Source organism: Somniosus microcephalus, chromosome 11 (assembly GCF_052327205.1).
Source record: "Somniosus microcephalus isolate GS21.2 chromosome 11, FLI_Smic_1.0, whole genome shotgun sequence".
Classification (NCBI taxonomy): Eukaryota; Metazoa; Chordata; class Chondrichthyes; order Squaliformes; family Somniosidae; genus Somniosus; species Somniosus microcephalus.
Genome location: NC_140997.1, coordinates 76325987 through 76340292, shown reverse-complemented (window position 1 = coordinate 76340292; position 14306 = coordinate 76325987). Strand labels below are relative to the sequence as shown.

Genomic DNA, 14306 nt, shown 5'->3' with positions numbered 1-14306 from the left:
ATCACTGGAGAGCAGTTAAGGGCAGGAACCATGGCTGATTTTGCTTTTTCCCCATCCCTAGCCCAGGGCGCTAAGGCCACTTGTAATAGTCCTACTGGCATCTAGGCTGAGACAGGGCCTGTATGACTTAGTATCACACTTGGCGGTGCAGTTCACACAGCAGCCATTGGGGGAACTATCAATCTATTTGTATTTATTTTTGGCAGCAAAATATGTCACTTGAAAAAAATATCGAGAAGACTTTGCAGATTTGAAACAAAATTATTGAGAGAAGCCCAGACCAATAGGTTTGGTTAAGGGTTGTTTTCAAGGTCTAGTTTCATCCTCAAATATGTCACCAAATCAGGTCACATTCACTCTCTGGATAACAGACCATTGAAATAGTTTTGCATACACCTTAGCTGATAATTAAATATGTTTGTTTTCTCTGCCCTACCAGTCATTCATGTTAATAGTAAGTAAGGGAAAGTTGAGTTAATGGATGGATGATTGTCTTTGGAGCAATGCTGTTTCAATTGAATGTAGTTATGGAGTTAGAACTGACCCATAATAAAAATGAGCCCGTCTAGATAGCATTGTCTACAGCACTGGGTATAAGTGCTATCAGTTCTGCTAATAAAGTTTTAAAGGTTCTTCCAAAGTATAAATTAAGTTCACATTGCCATGTAACCTTGCTAGATTAGTAAAGTTTAAGCAGTTCACTCCAAAGGAAACTAAAGTCTGACTAGGCTGGGCTGTCCTAGCCCGCCCTGACGTGCCATACTTCAACCAAGTGAAGCAGATATATTAACTACAATGGAAATTATAATTCTTATACATATTTCCTGCTACATCTTGGCTAACCTTCACTAGGCACACAACATTTGTTTCTCAAGAATTGGATTTTCCAGTTTGGTAAGGGCAGACAATGTTCTGTGAGCATTCAATAAAAAGGTTCTTAGAATTAATGAAAGAGTACTCACAAGGATCTTTGGAAAAAAAAAAAATCCCCAAATATGTCGGTAACTACAGCTAGTAATTGTGTCTTTATTTTATTCGTTCTGATAGCTTGTTGGAATGCTGGTATTGACAGATAATTTTTAGCAATTTGTTTATCTTCAACATTCTTTTTGATAACATGGGACTGGTTTAATCCTTTTATGTGCTATTGTTTCATTTGGCGGCACTCTGGTACCAAGACCATATCATTATGTAACTCTCTACATTTTATCATGTAGGAGTTTTATAGGTTAATTGTGGGCTTGGCTCCCTACCTTTTAGAACAGACCAAACCTACACAGCCGAACCGAAGCCTCAAGTTTCCCTTGCCATTTCATAATTTGTAGGCACAGTTGACCCCTGAAGTGTTCATACTTACACCGACTGACATGTCACGCAGATTCCCAGCAGGAGTAATCGATCCTCGCAATACTACCATCACTTACCAGCTCTGTTCTCAAATTTCTTGCCAGAAAATGAGAGAATTGCCTTTATAATTGGCACACAGTGTCTTTATCAATACTTTCCAGGTCCCAGATGGAAGTTTGATTGACACGCTATAGTTTAACATTTATCCATTTGCTCATTTATTTGAGATCTACTGACCAATTTCACAGAATGGACTTTAAAATGGAAACTTTTGTTATTTTTAACTCTTTGAAATTCAATATGAAGCCTTCATTATTTTTGAAATTTGTGCTGTTTGAAGATATTGACCTGGTTGAAATTATAACTGGTTGTTCCTAAAATTGCACCTGCCCTTCCCCGTAAGTGTTCTTGCAGGGGCTTGGCTCATTTTAGGTCTGTTTCAACCTCTGCTGTACTGTTGGTGTACGGAATGTGATAGAGCTTCCCTGCTATTCATGTATTACCTGATCAAATTTTCAGCAAAATCAGGAGTTGGTTCCTCCTTGTCTCTTTTAAATGCAGTCAGTATACTTCCTCTGGGTGGTTTTCTTTTTTTGTCTCTTGCGAATTAGCAGAAAAAGGACAATTACTTGTGTGGGTTATGCAATGAGAATCAGTGTCTATTGCAGAACTTATTACATACCCATTATATGCCTGCTAATTGCTGAAGTGGATAAGACATTTTTAATTGCAATATGGTAATATAAAATATATAATCATACATATATATATATATTAAGTGCCAATTACAAAATGTGGTATGGTTACAAGATATTAGATTATAAATGTCTAACATATCATAATTGGATTGCATTATTGACTAACTTTACAATAAATATCTGAACGTCCTAAATCTACTGATTGCCTTGTTTATCTTTGCTTTGGAAGGTTCAGGAGTGTTAAGGCCGTAGAGTTTCCTGTGTAAGCAATGTTTTGAATCAATGAAACTACAGTATACTATTGTTTTCAAATTTCTGATCACTCCACACATTGTTTTATTTGTGTCATGTGAAAGATAGATGTATGTTGTTTGCACGCTTGCACAAAACCTAGAATGCAATAACGTCTGCATATAAAACTACTGTGTGTTATTCTTTCACATTATGTTATATTGCATCTTATTATCATGGACTTATTTTGTATATTTCTGGTGCAACAGAAATAAACTTCAGTTGTAAAAAGCATATCTGAACATGCAAAAAGTATGTTATTTTCTTTTATTAATGTATTTCTTTTTAATACTATTTAACAATTTTCTGTAATTATTTTGTTAGTTTTACAAGTAAATTTCATCAGATGCAGTTTGTGAATGCAGTAAGATCACATGAACTATGGCACAGAAATAAACTAAATTGATACCAACATAATGGTCACAAATCACAGGACTAGTTTAAAAAGCAACAAGGGCCAGTGGTTATTTGTCTTGAATAATCAAACAGCAACAGATCATTGAACACAATTAACTGAGTACACAGTCATCGGTGCTGCACCCCTAACATGTGCTAAGCCTTGTTTCAGAAAGATAAACTACTCTTGTTTTACAAACAGAATCACAAATAGCAGAACAACCGATTCAAGCTACTATGTATTACACAATGCATGTCCATAGCTAAAATCTTGTCACCGAGTATGCTGAAAGCATGTTCATTGAAGAGTATGTAAGTACTAATGGCACTGTAAAGGATTTGTGCTGACCCTTTGTCATTTCACACTTAGTGGTACTCTGAAGCCCTTTCGTACCTTATCGGTCTTGGGGAAGAGGGATGGATTGGCATTTTGTCAGTGCATATTCACTTGATGGAATCAGTTTATCTGCAAAGCTATATCACTTCTGACAGATCCATCACAAAAGTTCACTGTGTGTGGCTTCTTGAGCAAAGCCCCAGGGCAAGGATTTTTGCCTTGTTTGGCTGCCTGGTGGTTTTTGATTTGATTGGTGCATTTTGTTGTGTACAGTGTACTGGCTTGTGTATCATAGCTTGCAACCAGGGTTCCTTTCTTGAAAATCATTGAATTACTAGATCGAAATATATGCCATTGAATAACTTTAGCTACTACTGTTTGCATTTCTATATCCATGCACATGCACTTTGTACATTGAATGCAGTATCATAAACTCCAGTTTGCATGCGCTACACCAGTATGCTTTTAGATGCTGTTGGTATGATTTTGTGTAGACTGAAGCTAATTGCCCATAAATGTTTGCAATAAGTGCTTCGTTTTTGGTTATTGAAAAACAGTTAGGGGAATGTTGGAATGCAAGTTTTCAATCTATAGTATGTTCTACATTATCTTTTCTGATGTATGCTTTTGTCCATTTAATTGGCTTAGTAATGAAAAAAAAATTATCTAAGATTAGCTTCCATATAAAATAATAGGTCATAACCAAATTTTGTAAAATGGAATGTTAATCCTGGTTCTCTATATGAGGAAATGGTAGATTTTAAGACCTTAAATTATTTTATCACGTATTATAATCAACCAATTGTTTTGAAGCAAACGATTAAGTGCACTGTAATTTTTTAATGCATAAATATTACTTGCAGATCATTTTGTTCCATACTGAAATCCCTCCTCCATTCCCACGACTCCAAAACTTACATATACAGACTATACTATTATCTTAAATGTAAATACATTAAAGTGGATCTTTTCTTCTACGATAATGTGAGGCACTCAAATGCAGGAAAAAGCTTAATTTGATTTGAAAAATCCAGCTAATTAAAAAAAAAAAATTCCCATGGAATATACAGCAAGATAAAATTAACTTCATGAGTAGTAGCCAACATTTTTATTACCTTCTTAATATTCACAATGCGTCCTCAGAGCCAATTACAAAAAAAACATAGTTATATGCAGTACAAATTTGGGAGTGGATTTGAAGAACAGTATGCAGTGTCATGATATCTTACAAAGGAAAATGGATCTGCTTCTCTCAAATTAGAATGCTTAAACGCAAATTCTAATGCAAATTCATGTCATTTGAAATGGACAAAGAACATTTATCACAGTAATTTGTGAAAAAAGCAGAACCAGGTTTGATAAGTATTACACTTATATGATTTACATATAAACTGTTGATGTTAAACAATGATCTAAAGAAATACCAGTCTTCCTAAAGACTTGTAGTATTTCAGTTTGCATGGACATTTGTGAGCAGAATGTTTTAAGCACAGTGTTGTTAGAATCTGTTTTGACAGCTTTATCATGCAATAGATTAGAAACAACCAATATCTTTAATAGCCCTGAATGCTAATCTGGTAATAAATATACTGTGCAAAACAAAACCTTTTTTATGGCAGGTACAGTTAAGAATAAACCAATATTTGGAACTTTAATTCAATATTTTTATGTACAGATTTTTTTATGACCATTGCTTAGATAAATAAAAAATTGTTAAGACATATTCATTCACCAAACTAAAATTCACATGCTCGAGTGCATGATCCAGTGACATTTAATTAGATAATATCTGAATTTTGAAAGCTTTTTTCCCCACATTCATCTAAATAAAGATTTCCCCCTCCCATCTTTGAAGATCAGATCAGTGGGCAGATAGCACATCTTCCAGTCAAACGTGCTCTGTCACCAAGCAGTATTGTCAATTTTATCTTCTTTTGCAGAAATCAGTTCGTCTTCGTTGCAGCAGATGAAATTTCTTGTAACACCTCTTCAGGTAATAATTGTTGATACTTTTTGATGCATCCACAGTGATATTTATATCTTTTGTGGTATCCTGCAGTACTTCACATGCAAAGCGGGTGGACCCTTTTTAAGTTACTATCAAGAAATAGCCTTGAAATTCTACAACATGCAGTTTCATTCATGAACAAAGGTACTACCTATCTCAGGTATTACAGAGATTCCTTCAATAGAGTTGAGGTTTGATTTTTGAAGATAGAAAAGCTGAAATAGTTTTGAAACCCTATTCCACGTATCATCGCTCAATAATTGTTTACTCAGCCATTTTTAAACTGCTGCTAGTTGCCCTTGAGAGTACACATTGAGCTCCCAGTCTTTATTGGTTAAGGTACAATTTTCACAGTTGTTGCTAAAGTTTATAACTTGGCAAAAAGTAAACTGACATTATTGAAACAAACGTGACTTTGAGAATGGCTACAAACCTTTAAATGAGTTCATCTTAACAAATGCAACACCGTAAATGGGAGATATTACATGTATGCTCTGTTGTAAAATACAGGCATCATTCAAAAAGCTTTTTGCTAAAATCTACTTTTCACATTTGACCTTGTAATCTTTAGCTGCACTTAATACACAGTGGACTCCTAGCTGTTCTTCAGTGACGCTTTGGGCAAACACCATAAGCTATAGCAAAGGTCACCATATATAAACTACAGAGAGAGATGATATTAAAATTTCATTATAGTGAAATTTTAATAGCATAATATGTAGCTTGACAGAAAAGATGGAGAGATTCATCATCCTGCCCTATGTTGATCCAATCTGACTTGATTGCTTTGCACCTTGTGTCCTTGGTTGGCACCTTGGCATAGTTGTCTTTTTCAGTCAGTGTTTTGTTTTTAGATTGATAAGATAAATATAGTTGTTATCTATGAACATTTAAAGAATAGGAATTGTAGAGAATGACAGAAAATTTCCTTTGTGTGCATTATTCACATTGACTAACACCACATTACCCAAAAATCTTACTGAATATTCTTTTCCACAATGATAACAGCACATTTCTACATGTGGATGATGAGGTTTTTTTAATTATGTTACTGAAGCATTTGAGATATTCATTTTCTGTGAAGATTTACCTTGCACTCTTTCTTAAAGAGAACAAAATGACTTCTGAAATTGCCATTGAATCCACAAATATGATTGAAACCAATTTAGCCTGAAGACAGTAGCTCAACAGAAAGCTATGATTAAGTACACCCCATTGCTCATTTGTAAAATACTGATAAAATAAAGCATCAAGCAGATCTGGAATTAAACTGCAATGAAATAATGTATCTAACATAAAATGGCAATCTCTGTAGGATGGATACAGAATTAGGACTAAGTTGCAGACTAGATTGAATTGGAACAATATTCAAAGTTAGTCTAAATGATTCAGTCTGTCAGAATTGGCATGGAACAGCTGAAAGGTGCAAATTAGCATGGAGTAAATGAATAATAATATCATCCGTAGCGGTAAGGCCACAAGTAAACCATATCAGTATAGTAGATAGGGAACATAAGATCGCAGCACAAAAATGGCCTGAAATTCAACAACAGCTTCTCATTCTTAACATAGACTTTGTTTACATTGGACAGTCAATCTCCCAGTGCTTGCAGATCACCTACTTGAAGGCACTGCTCCTGCACGAAACTTCTAAAAGCTTTGCGAAAGGAAATCACACCAGGGTCTGTAAGAGCAACATTTTCAGGAATGTCTAGTGCTCTGATTTCCACTGTAGCGCCAACATTATGCAAATGTAAAAGAAGAATGGAATGTGAGCCCAGAAATGATGGGAAAACTTTAGTAATGCATGTGGTTACTGGTATTTTCTTTAAACTTGGCCAAATCACAGGAATTCACTAATTGTTGAAGCAAATATATCATCCTGAATCACCACATATCTACTGATAGTTTTCAGTTGTCTTTTATTTTTTGGTGTCCATTTTGAATTTGTTTTCCATTGTTGTTATTGCTCTGATTCAGACAATACTGAATGTTCTAAAACCTTTGCAATTTCATCGCTCAGTGTGGTATATTTATTACAGTCTCAGGAACAGCATTTTATTCATAGTCTGGAGGGCCGATTTTAACTCCCGACAGGAGGCTGGTGGGAGCGGACAGTAATCCCGCGAGGAAGTCATTGTTGGAGGCCTCAATTGTGCATTTTAACTGCCGGACCTCATTTGAATGCCACTGGCCAACTGCTCGCCCATTTCAAGAGGGAAGTGACAGCTGGGTGGTGGAGGGCAATAAAGACGGGGTGGCCCAGAGGCCGCGCACTGGCACCAAGAGAAGGCTTCCAGCAGCAAGGGAAGTCTGGTGGGAGGGGTGTGGTGTGAGTGTCTTGAGGCCGGAACCCAGGACATCAGAGGCCTGGACTTTTCTTGTTGGACCAGGAGGTACACTCCTGCTTCTCCTTGCCCTGCTAAAGAAAGTTTATTAACATATCTTAGAAGGCCTTGCTGCCTTCCCAACACATTTAGGGGCGGGGCGGGCACTCCATTCCGAAATGCGTTAAAATAGCATCCCAAGTACGTCATGAGACACTGATTTGCATTTATGAATGGAGGTCCTGCTGCGAAAACCAGTGCTGTTAAAATGGGGAATCGACGGGAATGGAACAGTTTCCATTTTAACTGCTCCCCCAATCCTTTCCTGACAGTGGGGAAAGTTAAATTCCCCTCACATTTCTGTTTCCTGGTAAATGTCTTACGATAAGGAGCATTTAGAAAAATAGTAGAAGCTACATAACTACAAAAATGTCTGCATCTGTGAACATTCCAAAAAATGCTTTGGTGCCAAACGAAAAGAAGTGGTCAACCTCATTAAAAAGTCACGCTACTTTTGGATGGATCAGAAAGGGAATCATTTCATAATTCTGGCAATCTTACAGCACTGTTGTTTATTTCTTATCCGGCATCCTCTGGCCTAAATATGCAGATATCCAGGTGTTTAATCAGATCCGTACATAGGATTCTGGCTTTGGGTTTAAACATTAAAACCCCACCAAATGGAAAGTTTTAAAGAAGGTGTTTATGCTAAAAAACACCAATAAATACCAACTGCTCCTGCCCATGAAGCCGCTTTTCGTGCTACCTGTGCTGACCTGCCCCTCAGAGCCTCTTGGGGTTTTCTTTTAACGGTAAGAGCCAAATATTGCGAGATTACTTTCCTGGTGCTAACTCTTGCTTCACGAGAATGCAGATTGGAGATTTGGGATTCTAGATCCTCTCCATTGTACTTGTATTTCTCGGATCACTACCACAAAAGAAAAATACTAAAATGAAAAATTCAGTTTGGTGGTCAAAAAAGACTAGAAAATATAGAAATAGAAAACTTAGGCACAAAATACTTAGTGAAATAATTGTGTACCATTTTAATTGCATATACAGAAGAACTTCAGTTCATATACAGATGATATGTGTGAAAAATATGAAACAGATATCAAATTTATTGCAAATTCAAACTAATGTGTAGAATTAGACGATGCGTGAGCTCGATGTTTGATTTTTATTTCTGTACAAATGAAGCATGTGTAAACTCATTATCTAAGGCTCATGCGTATTAGTTTTGTGAGGGAAGAGAAATCATCTCTGAAAGAATCATAGAATGGTTACAGCACAGAAGGAAGCCACTCGGCCCGTCGAGCCCGTGCCAGCTCTCTGCAAGACCACTTCAGCTAGTCCCACTCCCCCGCCCTTTCCCCGTAGCCCTGCAATTTTTTTCCTTTCAGGTACTTATCCAATTTTCTTTTGAAAGCCACGATTGAGTCTGTCTCCAGAGCATTCCAGATCCTAACCACTCGCTGCGTAAAAAAGTTTTTCCTCATGTCGCATTTGGTTCTTCTGCCAATCACCTTAAGTCTGTGTCCTCTGGTTCTCGACCCTTCCGACAATGGGAACAGTTTCTCACTATCTACTCTGTCTAGACCCCTCATGATTTTGAACACCTCTATCAAATCTCCTCTGAACCTTCTCTGCTCTAAAGAGAACAACCCCAGCTTCTCCAGTCTATCCAAGTAACTGAATTCCCTAATCCCTGGAAACATTCTTGTAAAAAAAATTCTGCACCCTCTCTAAGGCCTTCACATCCTTCCTAAAGTGCGGTGCCCAGAATTGGACACAATACTCCAGTTGAGCCCGAACCAGTGTTTTATAAAGGTTCATCATAACTTCCTTGCTTTTGTACGCTATGTCTCTATTTATGAAGCCCAGGATCCCATATGCTTACTCAACCTGCCCTGCCACCTTCAACGATTTGTGCATATATACCCTCAGGTCTCTCTGCTCATGCACCCACTTTAGGATTGTACCCTTTAGTTTATATTGCCTCTCCTCGTTCTTCCTACCAAAATGTATCACTTCGCACTCTTCTGCGTTAAATTTCATCTGCCACGTGTCTGCCCATCTCACCAGCCTGTCTATGTCTCCTTGTCTATGTTTCATGTGCAAAATAAAATTCCAGTTTTAAAGTGTGTTTTGTTAAGGTGAGAAATGAATCATAGACTTCATTGTGAGGCCACAGCTTCATAATAGCAAGTGTGAACAAATGATGTTTAATTCCGTGCTTTAGGGAGCATGAGCTTTAATAAAAAGGACATCTGAATACCCCCAAAAAGTTCATTTCTGTCTGTACAAAAGCCATGAATTTATAACACAATGCTATCTTGCTAGGGGTGTAAGAAGGCATGAATGGATCTAAGTATAATGAGGGCTAAATTAAGCTCATTGTGGTGTTTTCTAAACTTAAATGCCAGGCCTTTCACACGATTGCAATCCATCATTAACTTAATTAGGGATCACTTTGGCTACTTGCCAGTTCACTGATTATTAATACAGGCTTTATGTAGCGAGATATATTTTGTTTTGGCTAATAATCTGATGGAAAAGGTATTGTGTCATAGAATCATTCTATTTAATGGGTTCGTTGATGAACTTCAAAACTGGCCAATAAATTTTCTGATTGGCTAATTTTATGACCACTAATGAAATAAACCTCCCCTATCCCTGCTTACTCTAATGTCTTTACAGTCGAATGGAAAGCTTATATTATTGTTGTGCATGTATGAACTGGCTATCGAAAGAAAAAACATTTCTTTTTCCTTTTTTAAATTTTTGAATAAATTTTATGAGGGACATCAACGGTGGGAATGAAGGATTTTTTATATTTAGCAGCAAGAGCATGAATTGCTTCCGGGTTCGGTACAGCAGAGGATAAACCCAGGGTTTAGCTCTCAACTGTGCCCCAACAATACATTAGACTTTCTTGCTGGGACCAACTGGTTACACATTTTTTTAAACCCAGTGATGACGCTGGGAATTTTAACTTAAAAAAATGTGTAGGTTAGGAGCGGGGGGGGTTTAGTTAAAGTGTTAAGAGTCAGATTCCCGACCTCAACCCGCCTCCAACCCGCCCAGTTGCGGTTTTAACGGAGGCGGGACGGGGCGGGGCAGCCAACCTGCTGCCAGGAGGCGGGACGCCGATTTAAATATTACAATCAGGCTAGAAGCCGCTTCTTTAACCTCCATTTTGTGTTTAACTGTAGCTGGTCGGGTTTTGCACACCTTGTAAAACCCGGCAGTTACAGCAAGGCGAGGACTGCTGCATCCAGGAGATAAGTGCCTAACCCACCCCCCGCAATCGAAGACCCGCTCACGAGGCCTCCGATCGCTTTCACGGACCCCCCACCAATGATGTTGAGGCCGGCCCCAATGTTCTCTACCCCCCCCCCACTGATGATGCTGAGGCTGACCCCGATCTTCCCTGGCCCCCACCCCGATCCTCCGGAGGCCGGTTATGTTCTTCCCTCCCGCCCCCCCCCACCCCCCGCAAGAACCTCTGTCCCCAATCTTCCCTCCTCCACCCCTGCTCTTCTGCCCAGCCCCAGTTCCTCTTAATGGCCTGGCCCGACCCCCAATCCTCTTAATGGTCCGGCCCGACCCCCCCCCCACTCCCCCAATCTTCTACCCGACCCCCCAATCCTCTTAACATGGCCCCTACGTGAACCCTCCCTCCCCCCTCTGTGCAGCCTAGTGTCGCAGGCCTACCCGCCCGGAGCCAGCCGGCCTCTCAATCTGGCTGGCTGTGGGTGGAAAACAGAGGCTTCGCATGCAAATCAGGCCCTACCATTAAAGTCGGCAGGACCTGCGGCCTCCCGGGTTTCCTGACCACCTCAGAGCCCCCTCGTCCCACAACCCGTCTTCCCCATTAAAATCCAGCCCACTATATTTTCAGTCTTCCATCTTAACCATTCACAGCCAGCACCACTAGGAATCTGGCATTAGAATTAAATTATTTCACAAGGCGGGGGGGAAAACTCAGAAATCACGGAAAGTGGCAGCTTAATATTTTTCTCCTTTCTTAGTTGATCAGCAGAGGCAAGATCAGCCATAAGGTGATTTTTGCTTTTTAACTTTACTTACTGGGTGCCTTCAAATAATGCAACCTGCATCCGAAAAAAGATACACTGGCTGTGTCCCAGTGCAGTCCGAAGTGGTTACAGTATGGACACTAAGCAAAATTTGCCTTTGAGGTGCGCTTTTAAAAGTCAAATGGTTACAAAGAATGATATCTGTCCTTTGCCCTTTTTTCTAAAGGGGAAATCCACCAGCCCTGCACTTTAAGAGGGAGATGCAGTTGAAGGTTGCAGAATTGGGGTTATGGCATTGCAGCCCTATGTCCAACCTCTGCTTCTTTGGAGCATGGCTTCCCAGTCGGAGCATGCGATTGATGAATTTATCCTGGTGGATATGTTAACTCCACTCCCTCATAATGTTGGGTTCAGTAATTCCTCGAATAATGAAATCAGCTCCTGCTGTTTCAACAGCACTTTGTTAAAATTGAAACATGGGGTTGGGGGGATGGGTGCTGAATTTCCACAGGGTTATCCAATCTTCCGCTCTGACCCTTCAGCAGAGGAGCCATAGAGACCCCAAAAAAACCAAGGTATTTTGACCCTGGTTCATATTAACTGATCGATTGAGATCTTAATACTGAGACTTCCCTGCTTAGCATATTAAAATTTGCCACTAATTGGAAAATTAGGGAAGTGGATGATGCGCTATCAATTACTCATAAAAGACTGAGAGTTAGAAGAGTAACTAAAGGCTTTTATTAACAACAGAATGGAGGTCTGCCTCGCGTGGTTGACCGGTCCATGATACTAAGGGCTGGGGAGCAGTCACCTTTATACTAGGACCTGTGGGAGGAGTCAGCCAAGGCATGTCCAGGCATGTACACAGTGGAATACAAACAGGACAAACAGGAATACAAACAGTGGTTTACCACATTCACCCCTTGTTTAAAATTGAGTCCGGCGGGGTGAAGTGTATTAAAAGTTAGTGTATTGGAGTCTCTCCGGAGGTCTTGTCTGCCGCTGTGATCTGCGTGGCGACGGCAGGGGTAGTGAAGTTTCCGGCGTCGAGTCCAGCGTAGGCTGTGGCACAGGCGTGTCGTCCTCGTAGATGTCGAGCGGGTCGCGGGGCCCAGGCCTGCCGTCTGCTGGGGCTGGATATCGGATCGTGGGGGGGGGTGGTAGTGGGTAGTGGGTTACTGCGGCCCACGAGGGTGCAAGGTCTCTTATGGAGACTGTGTCCTCCCGCCCGTCCGGGTATGCGATGTAAGCATACTGGGGGTTGGCGTGGAGGAGGTCGACCCTCTCGACCAGGGGGTCCGTTTTATGGGTCCTCACGTGTCTTCTCAGTAGGACCGGCCCTAGGGACGTCAGCCATGGCGGTAGCGATGTCCCCGATGTGGACTTCCTTGGGAAGACAAACATTTTCTCATGAGGGGTGGCGTTAGTGGCAGTGCAGAGCAGTGACCGAATAGAGTGGAGCGCATCGGGGAGCACATCCTGCCAGCGGGAGGTTGGAAGGCCCCTAGACTTTAAGGCTAGCAGGACGGCCTTCCAAACTGTCGCATTTTCTCTTTCCACCTGTCCGTTCCCCCGGGGGTTGTAACTGGTGGTCCTGCTTGTGGCAATACCCCTAGTTAGCAGGTACTGACGGAGTTCGTCGCTCATAAACGATGAGCCCCGGTCGCTATGGATATAGCTGGGGAAGCCGAACAGGGTGAAGAGGTTGTTCAGACATTTAATGACCGTGGCACTGGTCATGTCCGGGCAGGGGAAGGCGAACGGGAAACGGGAGTACTCATCAATAATATTGAGGAAGTACACATTGCGGTCGGAGGAGGGGAGAGGCCCTTTAAAATCGACGCTCAGGCGCTCGAAGGGGCGAGTGGCTTTTATCAGGTGGGCCCTGTCTGGTCTATAAAAGTGCGGTTTGCACTCAGCGCAGACTTGGCAGTTCCTGGTCATGGTCCTGACCTCCTCAATAGAGTAAGGCAGGTTGCGGGCCTTGATGAAGTGGAAGAACCTGGTGACCCCCGGGTGGCAGAGGTCATTGTGGAGGGCCCGCAGTCTATCGATCTGCGCGCTGGCGCAGGTGCCACGCGATAGCGCATCCGGGGGTTCATTTAGCTTGCCGGGCCGGTACAAGATCTCGTAGTTGTAGGTGGAAAGTTCGATTCTCCACCTCAAGATCTTGTCATTTTTGATTTTGCCCCTCTGCTTGTTGTTAAACATAAAAGCAACTGAACGCTGGTCAGTGAGCAGGGTAAATCGTTTTCCGGCCAGGTAGTGCCTCCAATGACGCACAGCCTCCACAATCGCCTGGGCCTCCTTCTCAACAGCGGAGTGTCTGGTCTCCGGGCCTTGGAGGGTTCGTGAAAAGAAGGCCACGGGTCTCCCCGCCTGATTGAGGGTAGCGGCCAGGGCAAAGTCAGACGCGTCGCTTTCCACCTGGAAGGGGATGGATTCGTCCACTGCGTGCATGGTGGCTTTGGCAATGTCCTCCTTGATACGGTGGAAGGCTAAGCGGGCCTCTGCCGTCAAGGGAAAAGAGGTGGACTTGATCAGCGGACGGGCCTTGTCCGCATAGTAGGGGACCCACTGGGCGTAATAGGAGAAAAACCCTAGGCACCTCTTCAGGGCCTTGAGGCAGTGGGGCAGTGGAAGTTCCATAAGGGGACGCATCCGGTCGGGGTCGGGGCCGATGACTCCGTGTTCCACAACACAGCCAAGGATGGCGAGGCGGTTTGTGCGGAATATGCACTTCTCCTTGTTATATGTCAGGTTTAGGAGTTGGGCGGTGCGGAGGAATTTTTCGAGGTTTGCGTCATGGTCCTGCAAGTCACGGCCGCAGATGGTCACATTGTCCAGATATGGGAAAGT

The 14306-nt window shown here is 41.6% G+C and overlaps 1 protein-coding gene across 11 annotated transcripts in view; it reads left to right on the top strand.

The window, feature by feature from the left end:
* The window catches only part of rbfox1 (RNA binding fox-1 homolog 1), a 1299090-nt gene that overhangs the window by 1270762 nt on the left and 14022 nt on the right, over positions 1-14306 (top strand). Inside the window, exons 11-12 of one of the 11 annotated variants that reach the window (XM_086000892.1) lie at positions 2275-2307; positions 5010-5062. The exons of the other annotated variants lie outside the window; for them this stretch is intronic. Coding sequence (XP_085857018.1) covers positions 2275-2307; positions 5010-5062 — 86 coding nt within the window. The remainder of the gene's footprint in view (positions 1-2274; positions 2308-5009; positions 5063-14306) is intronic. 11 annotated transcript variants of the gene reach the window in all.